The 24,486-nt window shown below is 36.5% G+C and overlaps 1 protein-coding gene across 14 annotated transcripts in view; it reads right to left on the bottom strand.

Annotated features, from left to right (window-relative positions):
• The window catches only part of Cask (calcium/calmodulin dependent serine protein kinase), a 340,810-nt gene that overhangs the window by 261,467 nt on the left and 54,857 nt on the right, over nt 1–24,486 (bottom strand). For 8 of the 14 annotated variants that reach the window (XM_034484809.2, XM_034484810.2, XM_034484813.2 and 5 more), the window contains exon 2: nt 8,110–8,222. In XM_034484809.2, coding sequence (XP_034340700.1) covers nt 8,110–8,222 — 113 coding nt within the window. Of the gene's footprint in view, nt 1–8,091; nt 8,223–24,486 lie in introns of all 14 variants that reach the window. The other 6 variants (XM_076918412.1, XM_076918411.1, XM_076918414.1 and 3 more) reach the window with 1 other exon arrangement.

The raw sequence follows: 24,486 nt of genomic DNA, 5'->3' as shown, positions 1-24,486 counted from the left end.
ATGATTTATATTAGAAACTTTGCTATGTTCCTGTATTCCTCGACCAGTTAATTCTCTGGTGTTATATAGATAGTATCTACTACACCGTTTATATCATTTTGTCACATTGTCTACTACAGTTATTGAGTACTTATATTGGTTAATTTGGGGTGACACTCTTGCATAATGGTCTCATTAACATAGTTTTATAATGCTACTTTATGCACTTATCTTTTAAGTCAGTTTAGAGAAATATGGATACGATAAAAATATATTTACAGTCAGGAGTAGTAGCACAAGCCTTTAATCTTACTTGGGAGGCAAAGGCAGGCAGATCTCTGTGAATTCAAGACCAGCCTGGTCTACCTAATCAGTTTCAGATCAACCAATGCTATATATTGAGACCATGTTGCAAAGAGTATGTTTATACTGTCATTCATATTTATAAATGTGGTTTTCTTAAGGGTGTTTTTTTATTTCAAGATATTAACAAATACTTCCTGTTCAGACTGTAAAATCTACCTTGAGAATTTCTTGTAGATAAACTTTATTAGTCCCAATAACCAGGCAGCCAGATTTCTTCAAGTTTTGTTCATCTGAAAACATCTTAACTTACGCCTCATTTTTTGAAGTATGCTCTTTCTGTATAAAGGGTTCTTGATAATGTTTTCTTTCAGCATGTTGGACGCTATTCCATTGTCACTAGTCTTTGTGATTTCCGATGGAAAGTCTGCTGGTAGTTAAGGCTTGTCTATGATGAATCCATCCCTTCCTGCTTTCTTCTGCACTTTACTTTCCTTGTCCATAATTTTTGACGGCTTGGTTATGATATATCACTTTGGTTGATCTATGTATAACTTATGAGAATTCTGTGCCATCAGTTCCTCAAGCATTCCTTCACACATTCTTCACACATTCTTCCTCTTTCCTTCTCCTCTCCTTTCAGCACTCCTATTACATTATGTTGTACATGATGGCTTTCTGTAGGTTCCTAGTTTGCTTTCTTTTCTTTAATTATATAACCTTAATGAGCCTATTTTCAAGTCTTCTGGCTGTAATTCTTTCTTCTGTTTGTTCAAATCTGCTCATATTTCATTTGAATGGAATGTCTGTACCTTTTCTTTTTGCTTGTATAATTTCTATCTCATTACTGTTATTTCCTATTTGTCAAGATATTGCTTTTATACTTTCTTTTATTCATTTTATACTGTTTCCCTCTATTTTTCTGAGTATAATAAAATAGCTAATTAATATATCTGTATCTGCTTGTGGATAATTCCTGGAGAATGCTCCTCACAATATCTTAAGCAAGAATTGTATTTTTTGTTGTTTCATTACATGTAAACTTCATAATTGGCTATTTAAAACTGGATTTTTTGCATAATATCATCTGAAAAATCAAAACATCCTATGTAAGACTTATTGTTGCCACTATTTAGTTTTTTGATATTTAGTAAGTAATTGGGAATACATCCTGTAAAGTCTGTATTCTTTCCTATGTGTGGTCACTGCTTGCTCTGCTTAGGCTATACTGCTGGGCTCTGGAGGCAGTTTAGCAGTCTTTTCTCCCCAGAAATTTCTGACTTCCTATCGAACCTTGGGAAGGGAATTTTATAACTTCCTGAGCCTTGTGAGTTTCACTGGTCCTATAAGCCTCTGTCTTTCCTCTAGGAGGGAATGTTTAAACTTGTAGAAAATACCTACACAAAACATGATCTTTCACTAACAATCTTTATTCAAACTGTGGTTATGGACTGGGAATATAGTTTGCTGGTAGATCGCATACTTAGCAAAATCAAGGCTTTAGTTTTAAACCCTAGCACCAAAATAAGTAAGTAAAATTAAAAGTAACTCAGAACTTTGGACATTTAGTTTCTAATTCTTTTTCACTATCTTTTCATTTCATTGCTTGCTTGAATACATTTTCATAATATTTTTAAAACAAAACCTTATTAGTGACACAGCAGAATAAGAGCCCAAAAATGTATTAATTAAAATTTCAAAGATGGATCCCAAGTTGGGCTGCTTACTGGTTGGCCATTCATTCAATGTCTGCTCCATTTTTGTCCCTGTATTTCTTTTAGACAGGAAGAATTTTGGGTCAATATTTCTCAAAGTGGGTTGGTGTCCCCATCCCTCCACTGGGGCCCTAACTAATAGAGATGGTCTCTTCAGGTTCCATATCGCCACCATTGGACATTTTGGCTAAGGTCACCCACATTAAGTCCTGGGAGCCTTCCTCCATCCCAAGGGAAGGGAACTTTCTAGAGGCTCCACCCCCACCCCTGGCAGCTACATATTTCCATTCATTTTCCTGGCCCTCTGGGCTTCTTTCCTGTATTGCCCCCATACCTGATACTGAACCCCCTTTCCTCTCCCCTTTCCCTCTTCCACCTAGGTCCTTCCTTCCCTCTACCTCCCACGATTATTTTGTTTCCCAACTTGGGATTCATTCCATGGGTAGGCACCAATCTCTGACACTATTACTAAGCTATGTTGTGTTTGCAGTCAGAAATCTATCATGGCTGTCCTCTGAGAGACCCTACCAGCAGCTGACTGAGACAGATGCAGATACCCACAGCCAAGCATTGGACTGAGGTGAGGACCCCTAGGGAAGAGTTAGGGGAAGGACTGAAGGAGCTGAAGGGAATGGCAACCCTACAGAAAGTCCAACAGTGTAAACCCAGACCCCTGGAAGCTCCTATAGACTAAGCCACCAACCAAAAAGCATACAGCATGGGCTGGATCATTGACCCCAGAACATACGTAGCAGAGGACTGCCTTGCTTGACCTTAGTGGGAAGAGGATGCGCCTAATCCTGTAGAGACTTGATGCCCCAGGGATGAGGAATGCTGGAAGCACACCCTCTCAGAGATGATGGGGAGGGAAAATGGGGAGAAGAATTCTGTGGGTGGGGCTAGGAGGGGGCAACATTTGGAATGTAAACTAATAGAATAACTAATTAATAATAAAAACAATAAAAAATTAATCTTCCCGAAAAAAATTCAAAGATAAGAATATATCAATTTCACTAATGGGATGTATCTGTGTATTTTTGTTTCTACATGTGTGTATGAAAACATCTCCTAATGAGAGGTGAGAGAAATGGCTCAATTGTTAAGAATACTTCCTGTTCTTCTGCAGGATCCAAGTTTGGTTCCTAGCAACCATATCATATGGCTTACAATTATGTGTATCTCCAGATTCAGAGGATATGATACCTTCTTCTGGTTTCCATAGAAACCCACACATATATTCATATAAACATACACATAAATAATAAAATCTTAAAATGTTTTACTACATTTACTTATTGATTCTGTGAGTTTGTGTATATGCAGGTCAGAACATGACTTCCAGGAGTCAAATCAGTCCTACCATGTGGGTTCCTGAGATCAAACCAACACTGTCATACCTGTTGATCTATCCCACTGGCCTTGTATCAGAAATATTTTAATATAAAATAATTAAGCTTTCATTTAGTAGAAACATTTTACTTATCTCACACTCATAAGCAATTCTACTTTTTTATACATCTAAAGGAAGACATTATAAACTATTTAGGAGTCATATGTTTAGTTCAGAAACTTCTTAAAACTTAAAGAAAAATGAACCACACACATAAAATATATTTCTTTTCAAGAGACTACTGGATTTTATGCAGTTTGAAAAACTCTACTGAACAAAAACAGCAAAAAGTAAAGAAAAATATTCAAATTATAATATGGAAACTTCCATAAGGCAATATAAATTTAAAAATTATTGAATAATATAGATATTCAATGAATAAACATTTTATTTTAAAATTAAATTTATATGTTACTTATATAAAATTTACTACAAATGTTTCTAATAAAATCATATTATAAACAATGACCTATCCAAATAAGTGATGGACAGTAGACTCCCAGGTGATCCTCATTAGATATATGGCTTTGAACTCTCGAGCTCGAACTATGGAGCCCATGATGACCTGCAACTTCTGATCTTTTGGCCTCCACCTAATCTTTGGATTATAGTCTTGTTCAACCACACCAAACTTGTTTGTTTGATTTTTTTGTTACTGTTTTGTTTTGTTTTGAGACAGGGTTTCTCTGTGTAGCCCTGGCTGTCCTGGAACTCACTCTGTAGACCAGGTTGGCCTGAACTCAGAAATCCACCTGCCTCTGCCTCCCAAGTGCTGGGATTAAAGGCGTGCACCACCCGGCATCGAGCTTGTAATATATTTTGAGAATAGATAATTACATCTAGTTCATAATATATTTTGAAACAGATATGGTAACAAGAAAAAAATGGGCAATGATAAGGGTCAAATAAACTACAAGCCAAGGGGAGAAATGATATGAATAAGGAAAGAATAAGGCATAGGATAGATTTTAAATGATTAATTGCTTAAAAAGTAGTCTTAAATAGCTAGAAATCAAAGATATTTCTAGATAATCTTACTGGAACGTATAGATTCCTCTTTACTGTGCTAAACTTCACTTCAAAATTTGTTTCTTCTTAATACAGTATATCTTATATGCTTTGCCATGAAACAGGTTATTTTTGGACCCTAACAATTTATAAATGGAATAGAAGAGCAGACAGAATCAGATGGTTTTTGCATGTAGTAACTAAAAAATGGATGGAAAAAGAACTTGGCAGAAAGGTCTAAAGGAGCAATATTCAAAGAGTTTTTATATAATTTACTATTTATTATACATCTTATAAAATGTGGCAAAGTCATAATGAAGTAAGCCAATATGAACAGGTACATCAGAGTGTACAGGAATTACATTGCACAAAAGTGAGAAGGTACTAGATGTGAGATTTAACTATTTCTTGGTTAACTTATAGTAAGGCACTGTGCTTGAAAAAAAACAGGAAAAAAACTAAAGGGCAGTACCATGTACATGACAATAGCATAGTTTCACTAAAATACCACTGAATTCTGACCCAAAACAGATAGAGTCATGGGTAATACGAAGAACTCAAATGGGTACATTTAAAATCTGTAGGTAGATAACATTGATGTAAAAATAGCACAAGATTCCAACTGTCCAAAGAGACATAGAGTATAAAGGACCAACTGAATAGCTTGGTCTTGTTTTCAGGACAAAATTTAAAGACATTTTTATCACTAAAGCAATGAACATGTGAGCTACAACTTCACTGATGTAGAAACAGAATCTGAAAGGAGGAATGTAAATTATATTGTAATATCCACCTTCAAACTTCAAGTGGGATGGGGTTGCCATCCCACAGTCAAAATCTCTGACCCAGAATTGTTCCTGTCTGAAAGAACTGCAGGAATAAAAATAGAGAAGAACCTGAGGAAAAGAAGGTCCAGCGACAGGCCCAAACTGAGATGCAGTTCAGCGGGAGACTCTGACACTATTACTGGGGCTATGGGGTGCTTACCGACAGGAGCCTACCATGGCTGTCCTCTACGAGGCCCAACAAGCAGCTGACTGAGTCAGATGCAGATACTTACACCCAACCAATGGACAGAAGCTGCTGACCCCTGTGGTTGAATTAGGGAAAAGCTGGAAGAAGCTGAGGAGGAGGGAGACCTTGTAGGAGGACCAGCAGTCTCAACTAACCTGGAAACCTCGAGATCTCTCAGACACTGAGCCACCAACCAGGCAGCATACACCAGCTGTTATGAGGCCCCCTGACACATATAGAGCAGAGGATTGCCCAGTCTAGATGTGGTCAGAGAAGATGCACCTAATCCTGGAGAGACTGGGGGCCCCAAGAAGTGGCCAAGAAGTGGGGGTGTGGAGTGGGGATATCCTCCTAGAGACAGGGGTGGGGTGAGGGGAAGGGGTGGGGGATGTGGAACAGTCAGAGGGTAGACTGGGAGGGGGATAAAGTCTGGACTATAAAATAGTATAAAGAATAAAAAAATCTTAGAAAGACAAAAAAGTTTGGTGTTTAACCCTCTGACTAAACTGGCTCTGTTTTGTTTTTATTGTTGTTTGCTTATTTGTTTTAAGACAGAGTCTCGATATATAGTCTTGGCTAGCCTGGAACTTTTTTATGTACACCAAGATGACCTTGAATTCACAGGGATTGAAGGTGTAAATCACTATGCCTTGCTCTAAGTAAGTAGTAAAAGAGATTCATTTTCATATTCTGGGTCTATAGTTCCAGAGATGACTAAAGAAATATGACAATAATTTACTATAGACAAATGAAAAAGTAGTTGTCTCCTTTAAAAATATCTTTGGAAATTTAAAAACATTATCTGGAAAGACACAGAATTATATATAATGATAAGGCAAATCAAAACTTTGATATTAATAATTTGGGGTTAAGAAATAAGCTATAAATATTTATTTTAGTTATTTGTAATACTATGTAAGACATTTCAATTCCATTATTATAATTTAATGTAAGTAATTGAATAATTGATTTAACATTTGTAATTTTAAATTAGATCTGCACCAAGTTTATAAACAATATCAGAACTTTTTTTTAAAGTTTAGCAAAACATCTACTTGTTTAATAATCAGGTTTCCACAAAATTACCTCAGTGCCCTTATAGACTACTGAGGCATACAGAATTTTAAACTCCAACGTAATTAAAAGAGAAACAGTATCTTAGCTTGCCTGAGGACCTGGTTTGATCCCCAGCACTACACAGCAAACAACACAACCAAATATAAAACAGTTCAAGAAAAAAGTAATTATAAAGTCCACCAAAAGGGAAAATTTCCATTTTGCTAAGCATATAAAATAATGTATATTTAAAAGCAGTTAATGGCCAATTCTGACAATGAAATCGTGAACTATGAAACATCTAAATTTTACTACAAGATTTTTCCCGCAGTAGTGCAGTCGTATTTATTTAATCTAAATGCATGGATACACTTTGAGTGAGAAGTCTCCTTGTAGGTATCCAATAAAGATGAAAGCACTAAAATCAAATCAGCAAGGGATTTTTTCTTAGAAGAAATTTAAAATGTTTGTTAAAAGATTTATTTATTTTCATTTTATTTGTATGGATGGGCGTTTTGCCTGCATACATGTCTGTATACCAAGTGCATGGCTGGTGCTGATGGGGGCCAGAAGAGAGCATCTGATCCCCTGGGACTAAAGATAGAGATGGTTTGTGAGCCCTCATGTGGTGGTGGAATCAAACTCAAGTCCTTTGGAAGAGCAGTTAGGACTCTTAATCACTGAGCCATTTCTTTAGCTTCTTAGTAATAATTTTTAACAATCTTCTACAAACATAATATTGATAACAATAATTTGAAGAGTCACAAAGTATTTAGAAGTAATTGTCCTGAATAAAAATCTATAGAAATAGATTGAAGCTCACAGTGTGTGAGATTCTACTTTTCAAAACTTGATAATTAGGTAAAACACAAATAGGATACTTCACTTTGAATTTTCTTCAATTGCACTGCCTTTAAGATTCAAAAACATAATACTAAAGAAAAATATATCTCTTAATATGTTGTGGTAAAGACTAAAGCTAGTAGATAGGCTAATTAGGAAAGTCAATATAATAATCAGGGTTGTCACCTTTAATGTAAATCATGGTAGATATTTAAAAAATAATGAGTAGCTTAAATGTACACACATATATAAAAATATCTTAAAACAAAAGACTAAGTCCCACAAACTCTAATACTATTTATTGACCTTCCAACTTTCACAAATACAGTATGTGATTAAGCCAAATGTGAATCAAAATCTCAATCATCTAATTATAGCAGATAGTAATCCCAAAGGCCGTAAATTATACTTAAAAGGACCTTGACTGCTTTTAAATCTTCAGTTAACATCCTTATAATTATTTCTTTTCCTTTCCATCCTACACCTCACAGAATAGGACTAAATTTACACCCTAAAAAATATGTCCCTATTTCACTCTTTCTAGTAAAAAAAAAAAGAAAGAAAGAAAAAAAAGCATCCGCTCATAAACATCCCAGATGACTTAATGGTTCCATATTTCAAATGTTATCTTTTAGATTTCTGAGCAACTATTTCAACTAGAGTTCACACTGTCTCCACCCATTTCCCCACTATATCATATCCCCTATTTCCCCACCCCCAGATGAGGTTAGGTTGATAAATGGGTTTTGGAGATGGAATAAAGCCAGACATCAAATAACTTACTTGAAATCCATCTCTTACCTTCTGTACTTAACCCTGGACTTGATGTGAACTTGGCTACATCAACAATTTTTACAGCAAATTGTTGCCCAGTTTCTCTGTTGATACATCGCCGTACAACACTGAAGGGACCCCTAAAAAACAAAAAGTCAATTTTAGTTCACCGATATTTTCTCTTTTTGATCAACATCTTACTCTGTTTCCTTATTCACCGCAGTCAAACTATAGAGCTTCACAATAAAATTCAAGCAATGCAAAAATAGAAGACGAATAAATAGGTTTTCAAATCAAGATATATATTTTTAAAATTCTAAGAAGTATCCTTATATTCAGGACAAAAAACAACTGTAGTAATTGCAAATAATTATCAACATCTGACACAATGGGAAGTTTGTAGAAGTGGTAGTGTACAGACATACTTTTTGTTTAATATGATATTGTATTTTAATTATGAAATCTCTCCCTTCCCTTTCCTCCCTCCAGACCATAAACTCCTCTGTGCTTTCCTTCAAATTCATGGCCACTTTTTTTCATCAATTGCTACTGCACGCATATAAGACATACTCTTGCCCTTGCTTGGTCCTGTTGGCTGGGGCAGATACCTGGCTGGTCTGCTCCTTGAAGACAACATATCCTGAACCTTCCTAGAGCATCAGGTAGGAACCCTCCCCCACAAACCTAAGCCCCAGAGTTGCAACCCACTCAAATCCCACCCCTTTGGAATACCACTCCCCTTCCACCCCTTGCTTGATCCTTTTGGCTGTGGCAGATACCTGGCTGGTCTGCTCCATGAAGACACCTTATCTTGAACCTTCCTAGAGCAGCTGGTAAGAACCCTCCCCCACAAACCTACAACCCAGAGCTGCAACCCACCCAAACCCCACTCCTCCGGAATACCACTAACCTTCCACCCCTTGCTTGGTCTTTTGGCTGGGACAGACACCTAGTGGGTCTGCTCCTGTGATGACACCATATCCTGAAACATCTTAGAGCAGTGGTAGAACCACTGTACTCAGAGCAGCTGAGGAACCACTGTACTCAGAACAGCTGAGGAACCACTGCACTCAGAGCAGCAGGATTTCAGGATCCCAGAGGAAGTCTGAGTCCCAGGAGTTCTTCTACCCAGGAGCTCAGGATCACAAGGTCTGTACTCTGAGGAATTCTGCCACAAGCAAGATAACTGGAAAGACAGTCTCCACTCAGAGACAGTGAGTGCAGGTATCACTAGAGTTAATGATGAAATGCAAGCACAAGAACATAAGCAAGAGAAACCAAAGTTACCTGGCATCATCAGAACCCAGTTCTCCTACCATAGCACGTCCTGGACACCCCATCACACCAGAAAAGCAGGATTCAGATATAAAATCACTTCTAATGAGGATGATAGAGAACTTTAAGAAGGACATAAACAACTCCCTTAAAGAAATACAGGAGAACATAGGTAAACAGGTAGAAGCCCTTAAAGAGGAAACACAAAAATCCCTTTAAAAATTGCAAGAAAATACAACCAAACAGGTGAAGAAATTAAACAGAACCATCCAGTATCTAAAAATGAAAGTAGAAACAATAAAGAAATCACAAAGGGAGATTACCCTGGAGATAGAAAACCTAGGAAAGAAATCAGGAGTCATAGACACAAGCATCACCAACAGAATACAAGAGATAGAAGACAGAATCTCAGGTGGACAAAATACCATAGAAAATATTGACATAACTGTCAAAGAAAATGCAAAAATGCAAAAAGCTCCTAACTCAAAACATCCAGGAAATTCAGGACACAATGAGAAGATCAAACCTAAGGATAATAGTTATAGATGACAGTGACCATTCCCAACTTAGAGGGCCAGTAAATATCTTTGACAAAATTATAGAGGAAAACTTTCCTAACCTAAAGAAAGAGAAGCTGACAAATATACAAGAAGCCTACAGAACTCCAAATAGGCTAGACCAGAAAACAAATTCCTCCTGTCACATAATAATAAAAACATCAAATGCACAAAACAAAGAAAAAAATACTAGAAGCAGTAAGGGAAAAAGGTCAAATAACATATAAAGGCAGACCTATAAGAATTACACCAGACTTCTCACCAGAGACTATAAAAGCCAGAAGATCCTGGACAGATGTCATACAGATCCTAAGAGAACACAAATGCCAGCCTAGACTACTACACCCAGCAAAACTCTCAATCAATATTGATGGAGAAACCAAGATATTCCATGACAAAACCAAATTTACACAATATCTTCCCACAAATCCAGCACTTCAAAGGATAATGGGTGGAAAACTCCAACACAACGAGGGAAACTAAAACCTAGAAAAAGCAAGGAAGTAATCTTTGAACAACCCCAAAAGAAGATAGCTACACAAACATAATTCCATATCTAATAACTAAAATAACAGGAAGAAACAATCATTTTTCCTTAAATATCTCTTATTTATAATAGCCAGAAGCTAGAAAGAACCCAGATGTCCTTCAACAGAGGAAAGGATACAAAAAAATGTGGTATATTTACACAATAGATTATTACTCAGTTATTAAAATCAATGAATTCGAGAAATTCTTAGGCAAATGGATGGAACTAGAAAATATCATCCTGAGTGAGGTAACCCAATCACAAAAGAACCCACATGGTATTCACTCACTGATATTTGGATATTAGCCCAGAAGCTCGCAATACCCAAGATTCAACTCACAGACCACATGAAGCTCATGAAGAAGGAAGACCAATTATGGGTGCTTTGGTCCTTCTTAGAAGGAGTAACAAAATACTCAAGGGAGCAAATATGGAGACAAAGTGTGGAACAGAAACTGAAGGAAGGGCTGTCTGGAGACCATTCTATCTGGGTATCCATCTCATGTGCAGTCACCAAAGGTAGACGCTGATGTGGGTGTCAGGAAGTGCATGCTGACAAGAGCCTTATATAGCTGTCTCCTTAGAGATCTGCCAGAGTCTCACATATTCAGAGGCAGATGCTCACAGCTAACCATTGAGCTGATCATGGGGTTCCCAATGGAGAACTTAGAGAGAAGACTGAAAGAGCAGAAAGGAGAGCATGATATTGGTCTCCTCATGAGGAGAGCAACAATACCAACAAACCAGAGCTCCCAGGGTCTAAACCACCAGCCTGGGAGCACATAGGGAGGGACCCATGGCTCCAGCTGTATATGTAGGGGAGGATGGCTCTGTTGGGCACAGGTGGGAGAGGAGATCCTTTTTCCCATGAAGGCTGGACACCAAGTGTGGGGAAATTTGAGGGTGGGGAGGTCAGAGTGGGGTGTAGGGGGTACATCCTCATAGAAGCAGGAGGAGTGGGGATGGGATAGGGGGTTCCTGGGTGGTGGGGAATAGAGTAAGGGGATAATATCTGAAATGTAAATAAAATATCCAATAAAAGAGAATCAGGGAAAAAATATTCACATAAATTATCATTTCATAATCTGCAAATTTTCATCTAGATTAGGGTCAGGTAGACTGACCCAACATTGTTTTTGACTATATATATAAAGTATCATTTAAAAAAAAAAGACATACTCTTTTAGAAGCCAGAAGTTAAATCATCAATACCTCCCTCTTATCTTGCCACAAACCTAATCTTTATTTCTATATCCTACTGAGTTTCTCTCTATTATTTCTTGGCATATCACAAACTCTTAAGTTTAAGCTCCAATTTCTTTGCAATGACTACTGGAAAACACTTCTCATTCATTCCTGTAGGTTTTTTTTTTTTTTTGAAAATTATAAAATAAAATCTTATATGTTCTCACTTAAAATCCCAGAAAAAAAAGTTTTACACACACACACACAGACACACACACACACACTTGCACACACACACACGCTCGCAGCAGGCATGCACGCATAAGCACGAGCACACATACCTAATCAAGAACCAAAATACAAAACATATATATAAGCAATTACTACATAAAATAAAGAAAATATAATCCCCAACAAAATCTGGACAACAGTCTTGAGCAGGGAGTTCACAAAGGAAAATCCCTATGTGATTTGGTGTTTAGGAACCTCTCTAGTCTGACCAAAAAAATTTACAGAAATCCTCTGTCATCCTAAAACTTCAAATCAGAACGCTTTTAAACTGCCATAAAAATAAACTGCATTATCAGTAAAAGTCACTGTACTGGTCTAGTGACTTGTTTACCTACTTTTCCCTGCAATCTTCATCAGTGACTCAATACATGTCACACAGTTGGAATATGCAGAGTGAAATAAAATGTCAATACTTGGGTCCTGAATAGTTACCAAAGAAATATCAGAATTCAAGAACTTAAGATACCCAAGGACAGATTTGTTGTGTGAAAGTGACACTTCAACTATGATTCATCCATTAAATATAAGAGCATATGTGCATGTATACATTTTTTTCAATTCCTACTGGTAGAAGAATAGACAAAGAACACTCTCACTGGTTTTATAGGGCACTTGTGTGTGTGTGTGCTCAGGGTGCATACAGAAAGATAAACATTTATATAGTATTCCTTTGACTTGCAATAATGTTTTTCCTTTTTTCAATTAAATGGCAAGCAAATAAATTGACTCTTAACGTTTACATAAACCTGGATTTGTGATCAAATGAGGGCCATCTTTATGACCATCAATTCCACCCAGCTGCGAATCTTTCCACCAACAGCAAAGCTAACCAGGAAGGAAAATGTTAACATTCAAATCACAAGTCTACAGAAAGAAAACCTTTTCCACAGTCGCTGCAAACCACTAGAAGATCTTCCTCAGTGACAATACAACAAAGTGCGGCAAGACTCCCACAAATGCTTCCACTTTTAACCTATTCTTACTTGTGATTATTTCGTCTGACAATAGCATGCAATTTCAGGACATATTTAACATAACCAGGTTTTGTCAGGACAAAAGTCCTCAGGCTCTGTATTTCTATATATATACATTTGGTGTACTATGATTCCTGCAAAGTTTCTGAGTTCTGTTTGTGGTCAATCCAGTCAATTTTAAAACCCCATTTCCTGCTTGATAAAGGGAAAGAAGAAAGCACAACCTTCTTCTGCTACTGCTGTATGAAAATTAAACTAAGATAGCTAGGGAAAAAGGAGAGAAAAAGCAAAGAGACAACAAACCACCTTTAAAAAATGGAGCACACACATGCATACAAAACAGCAACAATTAAAGAGAAAAGAGGCCTCCCATTGGAAAGAGAGCAGGCCAGTGCATGAGAGAATTTGGTGGGAAGAAAGGGAAGGTGAAGATGATGTAACTGTAGTCTCAAAATAGTTTTAAAAATGTAAATAAAAAATTAAATCCACTAGTTTATTAAGTTTATTTAATAAGGTTTAAGAAGGAGTGTATTTATGAATTCTTCAAGACCTGAACACAAGTCATGAGTAAAGCAGAGTAAAGGCTTTTCCTTAATAACATGCAGGAAGCTAACAAAGGTGAGCTGAGATAACAATAACCTTAAAAGACATCAAATCATGAGCTTGCTTATGATTTCATTCAAAACTTAAAACTCAGCAGATACTAATAAAAAGATACAATTTGGGTTGGTCTTTTATGAAAATGAAAAGTAATAAACAGCATTAGCATGGAGCCATATTATACTCATTAGTTACATTTAGCAGACAGTTTAGGGAAAATAAAAGTTCAGGAAGAACAGATTTCAGTTTTGCTTGTCAACCGTTTCTTGACACTTGGAAGTTTTTACCTAAAATTTATTTAAAGTATCATATAGCCAATTCTTGGGTATTGATGTGGAAGAAAATGAGACATTATCTTTCTCTACTAGGGTACTGACCAAAATAGAATGCCAACTGGTAAGATTTCAGATTTGATTAAATATTGCTAGGTGGGAGAGAGTATTTATTTATTTATTTATTTATTTATTTATTTATTTAAGATGTGACCACTGGTAGGTTCCACATGCTTCAGTGATGGTCTCATATCCATGCATATCAGGGCAGCACTAACTGGACCTAATGAGTCATTAAATAAAACAGGCATGAACTTGGGAGGTATTGGGAGGATACTGATGGGACTAGAGGGAAAAGTTAGGGGTAGATCTATCATATTTCGCTGTATACACTATGAGATTCTCAAAAATAAACACATAACAAGACCAATATCTGTACACACACATATGCACATGCACACGAGCACACAGTCTCCATTAAACTCCTTACAAATACCAAATATTGACTGGAGTTGTATCACAATGTTCTTGAGGCAGATGGATACTTGCATAATTCTATGGCTTTTAAATTTTTAAATTAACTTTACTATTTGACAATTTAATACAAATGCATAATACTAACCACTCTCAATTTCAAGTCTCTCTCATCTCACTACTACTCCTACACACACACACACACACACACACACACACACACACACACCTCCTCTTTCCTACAATTCTTTCTCACATATGTGTCTATTTGTTTTTCTTTGTGACCTACTGTGTTTAACCAGGGCTGGATAAGTGACTGTGGGTTTGAAGCTATCTGTCTGGCTCTGCTGGGCTCAGCAGTATATGTATAACTAGAGACAATTAGTCGCCTGTTTCCAAAACTTATCAATAGCCAACAGTACAATAGGAAGGTCTACGGGTCCCTTCCCTTTTAACATGACCTGTCTTGTATGTGGACCACTGAGGGTAAATGCACTTGCTGAGTTCATGATTGTGACAGTTCTATTGAGTTCAGAAAATGGCATTCCCTTTTGGCTTTTGTATACTTCCTAAATGCCTCTCCCAGGGTTCTCTGAGCATTAGAGGGAGGCGTGTACGTGTCTGTTTAGGACTGAGCCTTCAACAATCACCCATTCTTAGAATCTTAGGGCGCTATGAGTCTAGTCTTTGCATTCATTGAAGATTATTGCAAAGAGAGGCTTTTCTCATTATGTCTGAGAATAACCTTTGTCAATGGGTATAAATATACAAATTTAGAAGGTAGTTTGATGATGTATCAATTTAGTTACTTCAGTTGGACCTAAAACTTCCCTAGACATAGATTGTTAAGTGGGCTTACTAGTTATGAGTTTCACTCAAATCTTATCAGATGGCAGCTATCTTCACAACAATTGTGCCACTATTGCATAGGTAGGCATATCTTGCCAGGCAGGGTTTTTTTCTGTTTTGTAGGGTACACAGATGGGTAAGGCCAATAATACCTTTTATCTCCCAGCAGCATGTAGAATAGCACATTCTGAGACTATGAGAGAGTAGCCAGAAGGGAGGAAGTTTCCAGCTCAGTTTCAGCTTGCTTTCTCTCTATCTTGTAACTAGGGTATCTTCTACAAAAGGGTCCTATCCTCTAATGGTGAATAACTAAAAGTGCTGACAGACCTGTTTGGGGGACATCTGGGGCTTCCTTGATAAACTTCTATGGAGGTATCTCCTACCTGCTACTGGAAATTTTGCTTAGTCACACAGGTTTGTTACCATCTGAAAGCTCTCAAATAAATAACTGAATGATGCACCCAAAGTCTTGGAAAAGCAAGAACAAACCAAACTTGAAAATGCTAGACAGGGAGAAAACAAGGGCGTGGAAACACACCCCTAGAATCATAGAACAGAGGAGGCAAAGGAAGCAAGCAGATTTCTGTGAGTCTGAGGCCAGCCTGTTCTATATAGGAAGTTCTAGGCCAGTCAAGTTTACACAGTGAGACCTTGTCACAAAAAAACTAAGATCAGAGCAGAAATTAATGAACTAGAAATAAATATAATACAACAAATCAATTAAACAAAGAGTTGTTTCTCTGATAAGCAAGATTGGCAAATCCTTTGCCAATTTAACCAAAAGGAAAAAAAAAAAACAGAGAAGAACTACATCAATAAAACTAGGTATGAAAAGTAAGATGTTGTAACAGATACCAATGAAATCCAGAAAAATCTTGAAGACATACCTTATAAACCTATATTTCATTAACTTTGAAAATCTAAAAGAAACAGATAAATTTTCCAATGCATATGACCTAAAAAATACAACCAAGATAAAATAAAGATTTAAACATATGTATATATGTGTGTATGTGTGTGTATATATATATACACACATCTCCAGCAAGAAGACTGAAACAGTAATAAAAATCTCCCAGCTAAAAAACATCTCAGAAGCAGATGGATTCACTGCAGAATTCTAGTAGATCTTCAAAGAACTAACACTTGATACTATGAAAATTATTCTACAAAATGGAAATGAAAGCAATGTTTCCAAATTCTTTTTATGAAGCCAGTGTTACCGTAATACCAAAAACAGATAAAGAAATAACAAAACAATCTAAATTGTTACAACATCTGCTAGAATTCTGGAAAGACCATAACCGCCCTATGCAGACACAGAATACTCTCCTTTACTTTTCACTTATAAGAAAAGTTAAATGTAGGCAACAGATAACTTCCATATAAAAGCTAAAGATATTTTTAAAAGAGACTATAATTACAGGAAACTATGCTTGGTTTCCATAAAACCAAGATAAATTGAGCACAGTGCATCTAACTTATTTCCCAAGTTTACTAAAAGGAGCTTAAAGAAAAGACTGGGAGAACAAGAGAAGTGAAATAGCAATAATCAAATTTGAGGGCTAAAGAGCGTACACAGATATAATGATGTTACTGATTCAGCAAACTTGGGAGAGCGGATTTAGAGAAAACAAGGAAGATTATTTGAAACCAAACCCATTTATGTTACAGAACAATCAAGGCTCATGAATCTTGAACTAGAAGAAAACTTTTAAAGAAGCAGTTAGGTTTCTACCTTATACCATGGCGGTAACTGCTCCTTTCTCATCCTAACAGGGTTCATACTTTACAGACAGCAATACATTCTCAGGACCAGAGACAAAGTCATCGAGAAAGGGATATTACATAGAAAGCAAAAGAGCATGCAGGTGTGTGTGTGTGTGTGTGTGTGTGTGTGTGTGATATTGAAAGTCTCAATCGTTTTCAAAGATAAGATGAGGTTCCCCTATGTCATTCAACTATATCTCAGCTTCTTACAACATGGGATGTGACCCTATGGGCCACAAATTTGAAGGTATCTCACACACACTCACACACACACACACAATGCCAAAATGAAATGTGTAATGAATCTGAGGAGTTTGTGTCCCAGCCTTGGCTTTGAGCCACAACAGCACTGCCCACTTTGCATTGCACATGCCACTCAACACCGATGGCTGCTTCCTAAAACACCTTAACTCACACTTTCGACTGATAGTATGAACCACAGTATGTTTAGTGTACATACAAGGTTTTCTGCTCTTCTCAAAACAATGTTTTGATTATGAAAAACAGACTTTTAATATTTTCCCCCTATGATTCCTGAGTAAATTAGTATACCTTTTTATTGCATTGGGTTAGAGTGATTGACTTTAAAATTGGTGTTTGAGTTTCTGACTTGAGTTTCATTGAAAAAAATCATTAAATGCATTTTGGCTTGATATCAGGACGACATTTCTAACAATTTCTAAAATGATCCTAAACACATTTCTATCATTTTCTATTGTGTATTTGCGCAAAAACAATGTTCTCAGCATTAACAATCGCAAAATCGGTATTAATGAACTCTGAAAAATATTTAATGCTCTATGCTCTTTGGTATCAAACATTCAGCCAAGATATAATTCATGTAAAAATAAGCAATCCACTTAATTAGTATGCAAATTTGTTTTCATCCTTAACGAATGGTAAAACTATATATATATATATACACACACACAAAGTAATTGTTTTCAAATAAATGTCTTTATGACTTATAAAGTAAACGTTTGATTTGTATGCTTATTTTACCAGAAGTTAAGTTGTATAAAAGTTTCTCAGGTGAAAAGGGTCATGATTAGAGAAAGGTTAAGATGCCCGGAATTAATTAAACCCTAGTCCAGAGAGTCTCCTGGTTTCTCAGGAAGTTCTTAAGTCTTCTGCTGTAAGGTTTCTCAAGTTACCACTATTGCCATTTGAGCTGAATGGGTTTTTTTTCCTTGTTTAGGAAAGTAATATGCACTGTTCTTACTGAAGACTAGCACCCTCCCCTCAGGTTTTGATAATCAAAAATACCTCCAAGTGTTGCCAAATGTCCCAGAGGTTGGGGGCAATACTGCCTCCAAGTGAGAATAATGCTTGACTTCTAATCATGGCCAGACAGCCACGGCTCCCAACACTTCTGGAGAAGAGTCTAAAACAGAGGCCAATGCTAACAGAAAGTGTAATTCAGAGCAAACAGACCAAACAACAGAAGCACTGAAAATTGTTAATAAGGTTTAATAACTATGAAACAAAACTACAAATTGTAGAAAACAAAAAGGGGGAGCTTTTGAAAAATAATTGTCTGGCCTCAGTGGGAGAGGAAGCACCTAGCATCACAGAGACTTTAAGTGCCAGGGTGGGAGAATACCCAGGGGGCCCCCACCCACTCAGAGGAGAAGGGGAGGCTGGATGGGGGAAAGGATTGTGGGAAGGGGTGAGTGGGATGGGGGGAGGCACTGAGCAGGATGTAAAGTGAATAAGTAAAAAAATTTTAAATTAAAAAATAAATAACAAAGGAAGAAACTTAGAAGTCAACATAAAGGGGCAATACTGAGGAAATTTCCCAAAAAGTAAAGCACAAATAATGAAGAAAATAGAAAGAAAAATTCTCATTTTAAAAGGTCTTACTAAAGATTCAGCAAAATAACCCAAATCTATACATACAGCACTGTGAAATGGAGTTTTTAATTTTCAGCTATGGAAGTGAGAGTGCACAGACAGCAAAGATGAACACACTTCATATACGGTGCCCCAGGCACTCCCAGGGCTTCAGATCACCCAGTGGCAACACTAGAACAAGAACACGGTGGAGGAATACCTTCATAATTAAGGAAAATGACCTCCAACTCTTAATTCTGTACTCAGCCAGAGCACCAAAACCCATCAAGGTATTCTCAGACTAGAAAGCCAATAATGACTTGCCATGCATTATAGAGAACTTATTATAGACTGTATTTGTACACAGGATTGTACTCATTAAAAAGACACTGATAAGATTTCAAACAGGAGCTCCACTACCGAATAGAGAGGAAGGAAATCCCTAGTAACATAAAGAAGGGAAATTTCAGGCTGACTGTAAGTCACCAAAATATAGAGGGGAGTACGTCCAGGCTATGTGACAGCAGGTTCCCACAACTACTTTCTTAACCTGAAAACACAATGGTGGTGAGCTGGGTCCAGACTCCTCTGTTTGGCATTTTCTGCCTATGGACTGAGGAGATACCCTGTTCTTTTTTTTTTTTTTTTTTTTTTTTTTTTTTTTTCTGTATGGACCAACTGAGGACCTTTATTTTAATCTGCTGCAGCATCCTGCTTTCATGTATTCCTAAGTACTAGAAGCAAGTGTCAGTGGGTCCAAGAGCAGGAAGTGAAGTGTGACCTATGCCCTGATCCACATTCCTGTTGAACCCAACCTACTTTCCACTGTAACTCCAATTTCCTTGCTTCCTGGCAAAAGTCCCTAAATTCTAGGATTTACTAGTAATGTTGCCAACAACTGACTTTCAGAATGGCATTCTAAAGATTCTCGGAGCATCCAAAAGCATACTGTAAGAATCTGTTTCACCATTGCACCCATCATAGAATGGTAACAATATTGTCCTTTCTTTACACAACCAAATTTGTAGATGCAACACAATATACTGTCAAGGGAAACATACATTTCGTGTAAAGCTATAACAATAAAAAGGAATTACGATAAAGCTAAGACGATGGTTTAAACAGGGAGAGAGACTATGAGAAAAACAAGAGACTTTTTTTTTTGGGGGGGGGGGTTTCAAGACAAGGTTTTTCTGTATAGCCCTGGCTATCCTGGAACTCACTCTGTAGACCAGGCTGGCCTTGAACTCAGAAATCTGCCTGCCTCTGCCTCCCAAGTGCTGGGATAAAAGGCATGTGCCACCACAGCCCAGCCAAAAAGAGACTTTTTAAAGCAATAGTAATATTCTATTTCCTAATTTGACATTAGATTTGCCATTTTTATTTTATTATCAGTCTTTATATACATATATTATAAATTCCTTCCTATATGTCTTCCTTTATTTTTCTAGCTTTAAAATATTTTAATAGCTGAGTGGATAAATTCCTAAGATTTTGTTAATCAAGAGAGGTCTTCTTAATTTTTATCTATCTCTATAATTGAAATTATTTCAAATGTTATAAATTAGTGAAGAAAATAGAAATTCAAACAAAGTCAATAGAGACTGTTGATTATAATTTTCTAACTAAAATAAATTTAAAGTAATATTTACATTTCAATATACAAATTTTATGTTATATCTGTAATATAAATCTTTACTCTATAAAAGGTTTACAAGTAAAAAATATATCCTAGAAAGCTTTTAATGAATGGGGTAAGCTTTGTTCATATTGGAACCCTGGAAGCTTTGTTATATTTATAGTGAATTGTACAATACACTACAGAATGTATGGAAAAATTATGAATAATAAATTTTTTAAATGAAAAAAACATTAAAGTGAAAGGCCAGCAATAAAGGTGTATACATATATTCACAGCTCATATAAATATAACATAGTCCATATATTGTTGATCCTGATTAGTCAGAGATTCCAAAATCTGTCAGTTTTCCTACTTGCTGAAATTGATTTGTGACCTTAAAATCAATGCTTCATGCACCTTTCTAGTTTATGGTTATGTACACAGTGGCAAACATTTGGAGTCTTCTGATGAACTTGATGCCAGCTGAGGTCAAATGAGGTTATATTCCCTCTTCTTGTTCCTGTTGTAACTCTATAAATAAATGGCTTTGAGAAGTCTGTTTGGTCCATATGCTTTCAATTTTGTACATTTTGTTGATTTCACTACTCAAAATGGTCCCCAAACATGGCGTTGAAGTGCTTTCTAATGTATCTAAAGCACAAGATGGCTGTAATGTGCTTCATATGGAAAATATGCATTAGATGAGATTATCAAGGCATAAATTTTAGAACTGCTGACTATGGGTTCAATGTTAATGATTATAAACAATATATTATAGATAGTATTTAAAATAGTCACAAACACAATAAGGTTTTATATATAGACTGGCTGATGAAAATATTCTAACAAGAGGCTCAAAGGAATCTAATCCTCTATTTCCCACAAAAATAATATTTAAATTACTACAAATTACAAGAATTAACTATGCATGTGTATATGACACACATGTATTCAAATGTGTATATACACATTTCTTGGTGTTTAAAAAGGATTGGTTGTAGAACACCCCATATAGGCACCAAACTTCACTGATATTTAAGTCCTCCATGTAAAACGGCAACTATCAAAATATAATCTACACATATATTTCTATACACTTAAATCATCTCTAGATCACTTATTAAACCTCTTACATTTATATATGTGTGTTTCATGTGAAATACAGAGGTTAGAAACTTACTAAGGTGCTATGAACAGAGCGGCATTTGAGAGAGAAAAGATACAACGCACTGTTATAAAAGGTTAAAGGGGACATTGTAAGGAAGGGGTGAATTGGGTTGGGGTAGGAGAAGACAGGGTAGAAGAAGGAAAGTGGAAGGGATAAATCACACTGAAAAGGTTATTTTAAGTCATATGAAAACCTACTACTGCACAAGGTTCTTAAGCTACATCTATCAATATACATAAAAGGAGTTAAGATGGAGTTATCTTATAATGAAGCAACAATGGCCAGACTAGACAGCAGAGGCTAAAAAATAAAAGGCATAGTCTCAGGAGTGGGTTACTTCTTGCTGGATGGTGAGGTCCCCCAAATCCCCAAACATTACAAGTCATTGCTAATGTTCTTGGCAATCTCCAAAATGTGACAGTAAGTCTCGATTGCTGAAGATGCTATACACTTGAGGCACAGAACAAGGAGAAATCAAGCTGGCACTGAACCGCAAGCTACATCCCTACTGGCTAGCTTTCATGGTGCTGAAAGGTGTTTGCACACTACCAGAGGAGAAAAGTAATCATCAATCTCACCCTCCTGTGAACAACCTGGTGCGCTACAATAATGAGTGGTGGCCAAAACATGCTCACTGTACATGAGCATGTGGTAAACTAGTGTCACAAATGTGGAAACCAACCGCTTCGTGGTTAGATTTAAGGATTGTTCCACAAAATGGACCTCATCCCTGATATCATTATCAGGCCGCAAAAGACCCTAGGAGAGAACCTACTGCTATATTCTGCTAAACGGACATTGTATTAAATAAACTCATCATAACTTATCCTAATGCCCGCACATTAAGGCCCCTCTCAGTCCTCATCAGAGAACCTTCTGATTGCTGTAGAAGACAAACATAGCAAACCACAACTAACTAAGGTGCAGAGAGTAAGAGAATGTAGAATGTTCAGTCCTAAATAGAAAGTATAGAATACACCCCTCCTCTAACAGCTCAGGGATGATTGTAAAGGAGGGGGCGGAAAGAGTGTAAGAGCCACAGGTGATAAACATCTCCAAGAAAGCAGTGTCTTCTGGACCCAGCAGGGAAGCTGCACATATGAACTCACAGCAGGTGTGACAGCATGCACAAGATCTACAACCCCAATCCAGACCAAATCCCAGCATGAAGGGGAGATGGGCACAAAGTTCCACCCCTAGCCAAGGAGCTATTGGCAATTGTTAGCTGCTGAGAGAGGAAGCCTCAGGAACTTGCTGCCTAAATGTTAACTACTAAAGATTGATGGAATGCAGATTGATAAGGACCAATTAAAACAGAAAATACAAGCTTACTTTGAAAAGCTGGCAATAGATCTCCAATAACCTAACAGAACAAATCAGGTTTACCTGTGACTTTAAAGAGTTAAGACTAGTTAAAAATATTTACTAACTCAGTACTTAAAATAACATGATCAGAACCTCTGTCAAACCTTAATAGTTCAATGAAAAGTTTAGTAGGCCTTCCTTTTGGAAGTAATGGGGTAAGCTTTGTTCATATTGGAACCCCGGAAGCTTTGTTATATTTATAGTGAATTGTACAATACACTACAGAATGTATGGAAAATTATGAATAGTAAATTTTCTAAATGAAAAAAACATTAAAGTGAAAGGCCAGCAATAAAGGTGTATACATATATTCACAGCTCATATAAATATAACATAGTTCATATATTGTTGATCCCGATTAGTCAGAGATTCCAAAATCTGTAGCACTATCTATCTATCTATCTATCTATCTATCTATCTATCTATGATACATTCATCCTTTAGTTTATAAGAGGACTATAGAGCATACATAGCAAAGTCTGCTCAAAGCAAGTGATCTAGAATATTTGGTAGTAGTAAGTATGTCTGAAGGATTGGCCTAGATTAGAACTAATGTAAAAGACTTTGTCGACTCATACATGATGAAGCATAGCTCAAGGAAAATTGCTAAGAGGAGAAACATTTTTGGTAAATGTAAGAGATAGGAAGGAGAGTATACATGGGTAAAAAGAAATAAGCAAGAAAGCATGAAGGACTCCAAGAAAAACAGCACAAAGAAATGTGACTTCATTAGACATATGTAGATACTTTTGGCTTAATATCTAAAAACATTCAGAAACAGATATTGAAAAGCTGACATTTTAAGAATTGAATTGACATTTCACATTTTATTTATTCACATCATTTTCTACAATGGAAAAAAATACAAAAAGCAGGAAAACACAAATAAAAAAGGTAAATAGTAAAGCAATTCCCATTTCTAAGGAACTTTTGCTAGATGAAACAGCTACTGGTATACATAAACAATGTTAGTATTAAGTCTACAGGACTAAATACCAAAATCACATAATGCTACAGGTTTACTATCTATGTATAGGAAAAGTGGTCAAAGAAATCCACTATGAGACAGGAAAGTTTGGGAAGGCAAGAAATGGTCAACAGATTTCCAAGACAAGAGGAGATGGGAGAAAATTCAAAAAGTGGACAAATACATGTGCAATGGCCCAGAGAGACATCAAATATTCAATGTGTGCTGGGCACGCCAAGCTATTTGGTACTGCTAGCATGAAAACTGGAGGATATAAAATGGCTGGAAAGGGAGGATAAAATATGAGGGGGGCGGTGCAGCACAGAACTTATTACATTAGACCAAGAAAGACATAATGATCTGAATCAATTCAACAGGAACAAATGAGAAACATTTTAGTGTATAAATTGACACTCTTGGGGGATGATGAGGGTGAACTGACAATACTGATAATTTCTGGCAATAATTATTGGGTAGATAATGGGATTGCTAAATGAAAGTGGAACCACAGAAAAAAGAACTCTGAAATACTACTGAAAAGGGGAGGGAACATATTTGGAAGTTTATTTAGTAAATATTACTTCTATAGGACACATGGATTCAGACTTAGAAAGAACAGAAAGGTAACAGTTTAAAATTTTAAGGAAGGAGTAAGGAGGTTGGGGAGATAGTTT

Source organism: Arvicanthis niloticus, chromosome X (genome assembly GCF_011762505.2).
Source record: "Arvicanthis niloticus isolate mArvNil1 chromosome X, mArvNil1.pat.X, whole genome shotgun sequence".
Classification (NCBI taxonomy): Eukaryota; Metazoa; Chordata; class Mammalia; order Rodentia; family Muridae; genus Arvicanthis; species Arvicanthis niloticus.
The sequence above is the reverse complement of the archived record's forward strand: the minus strand, read 5'-3'. Positions and strand labels throughout refer to the sequence as shown.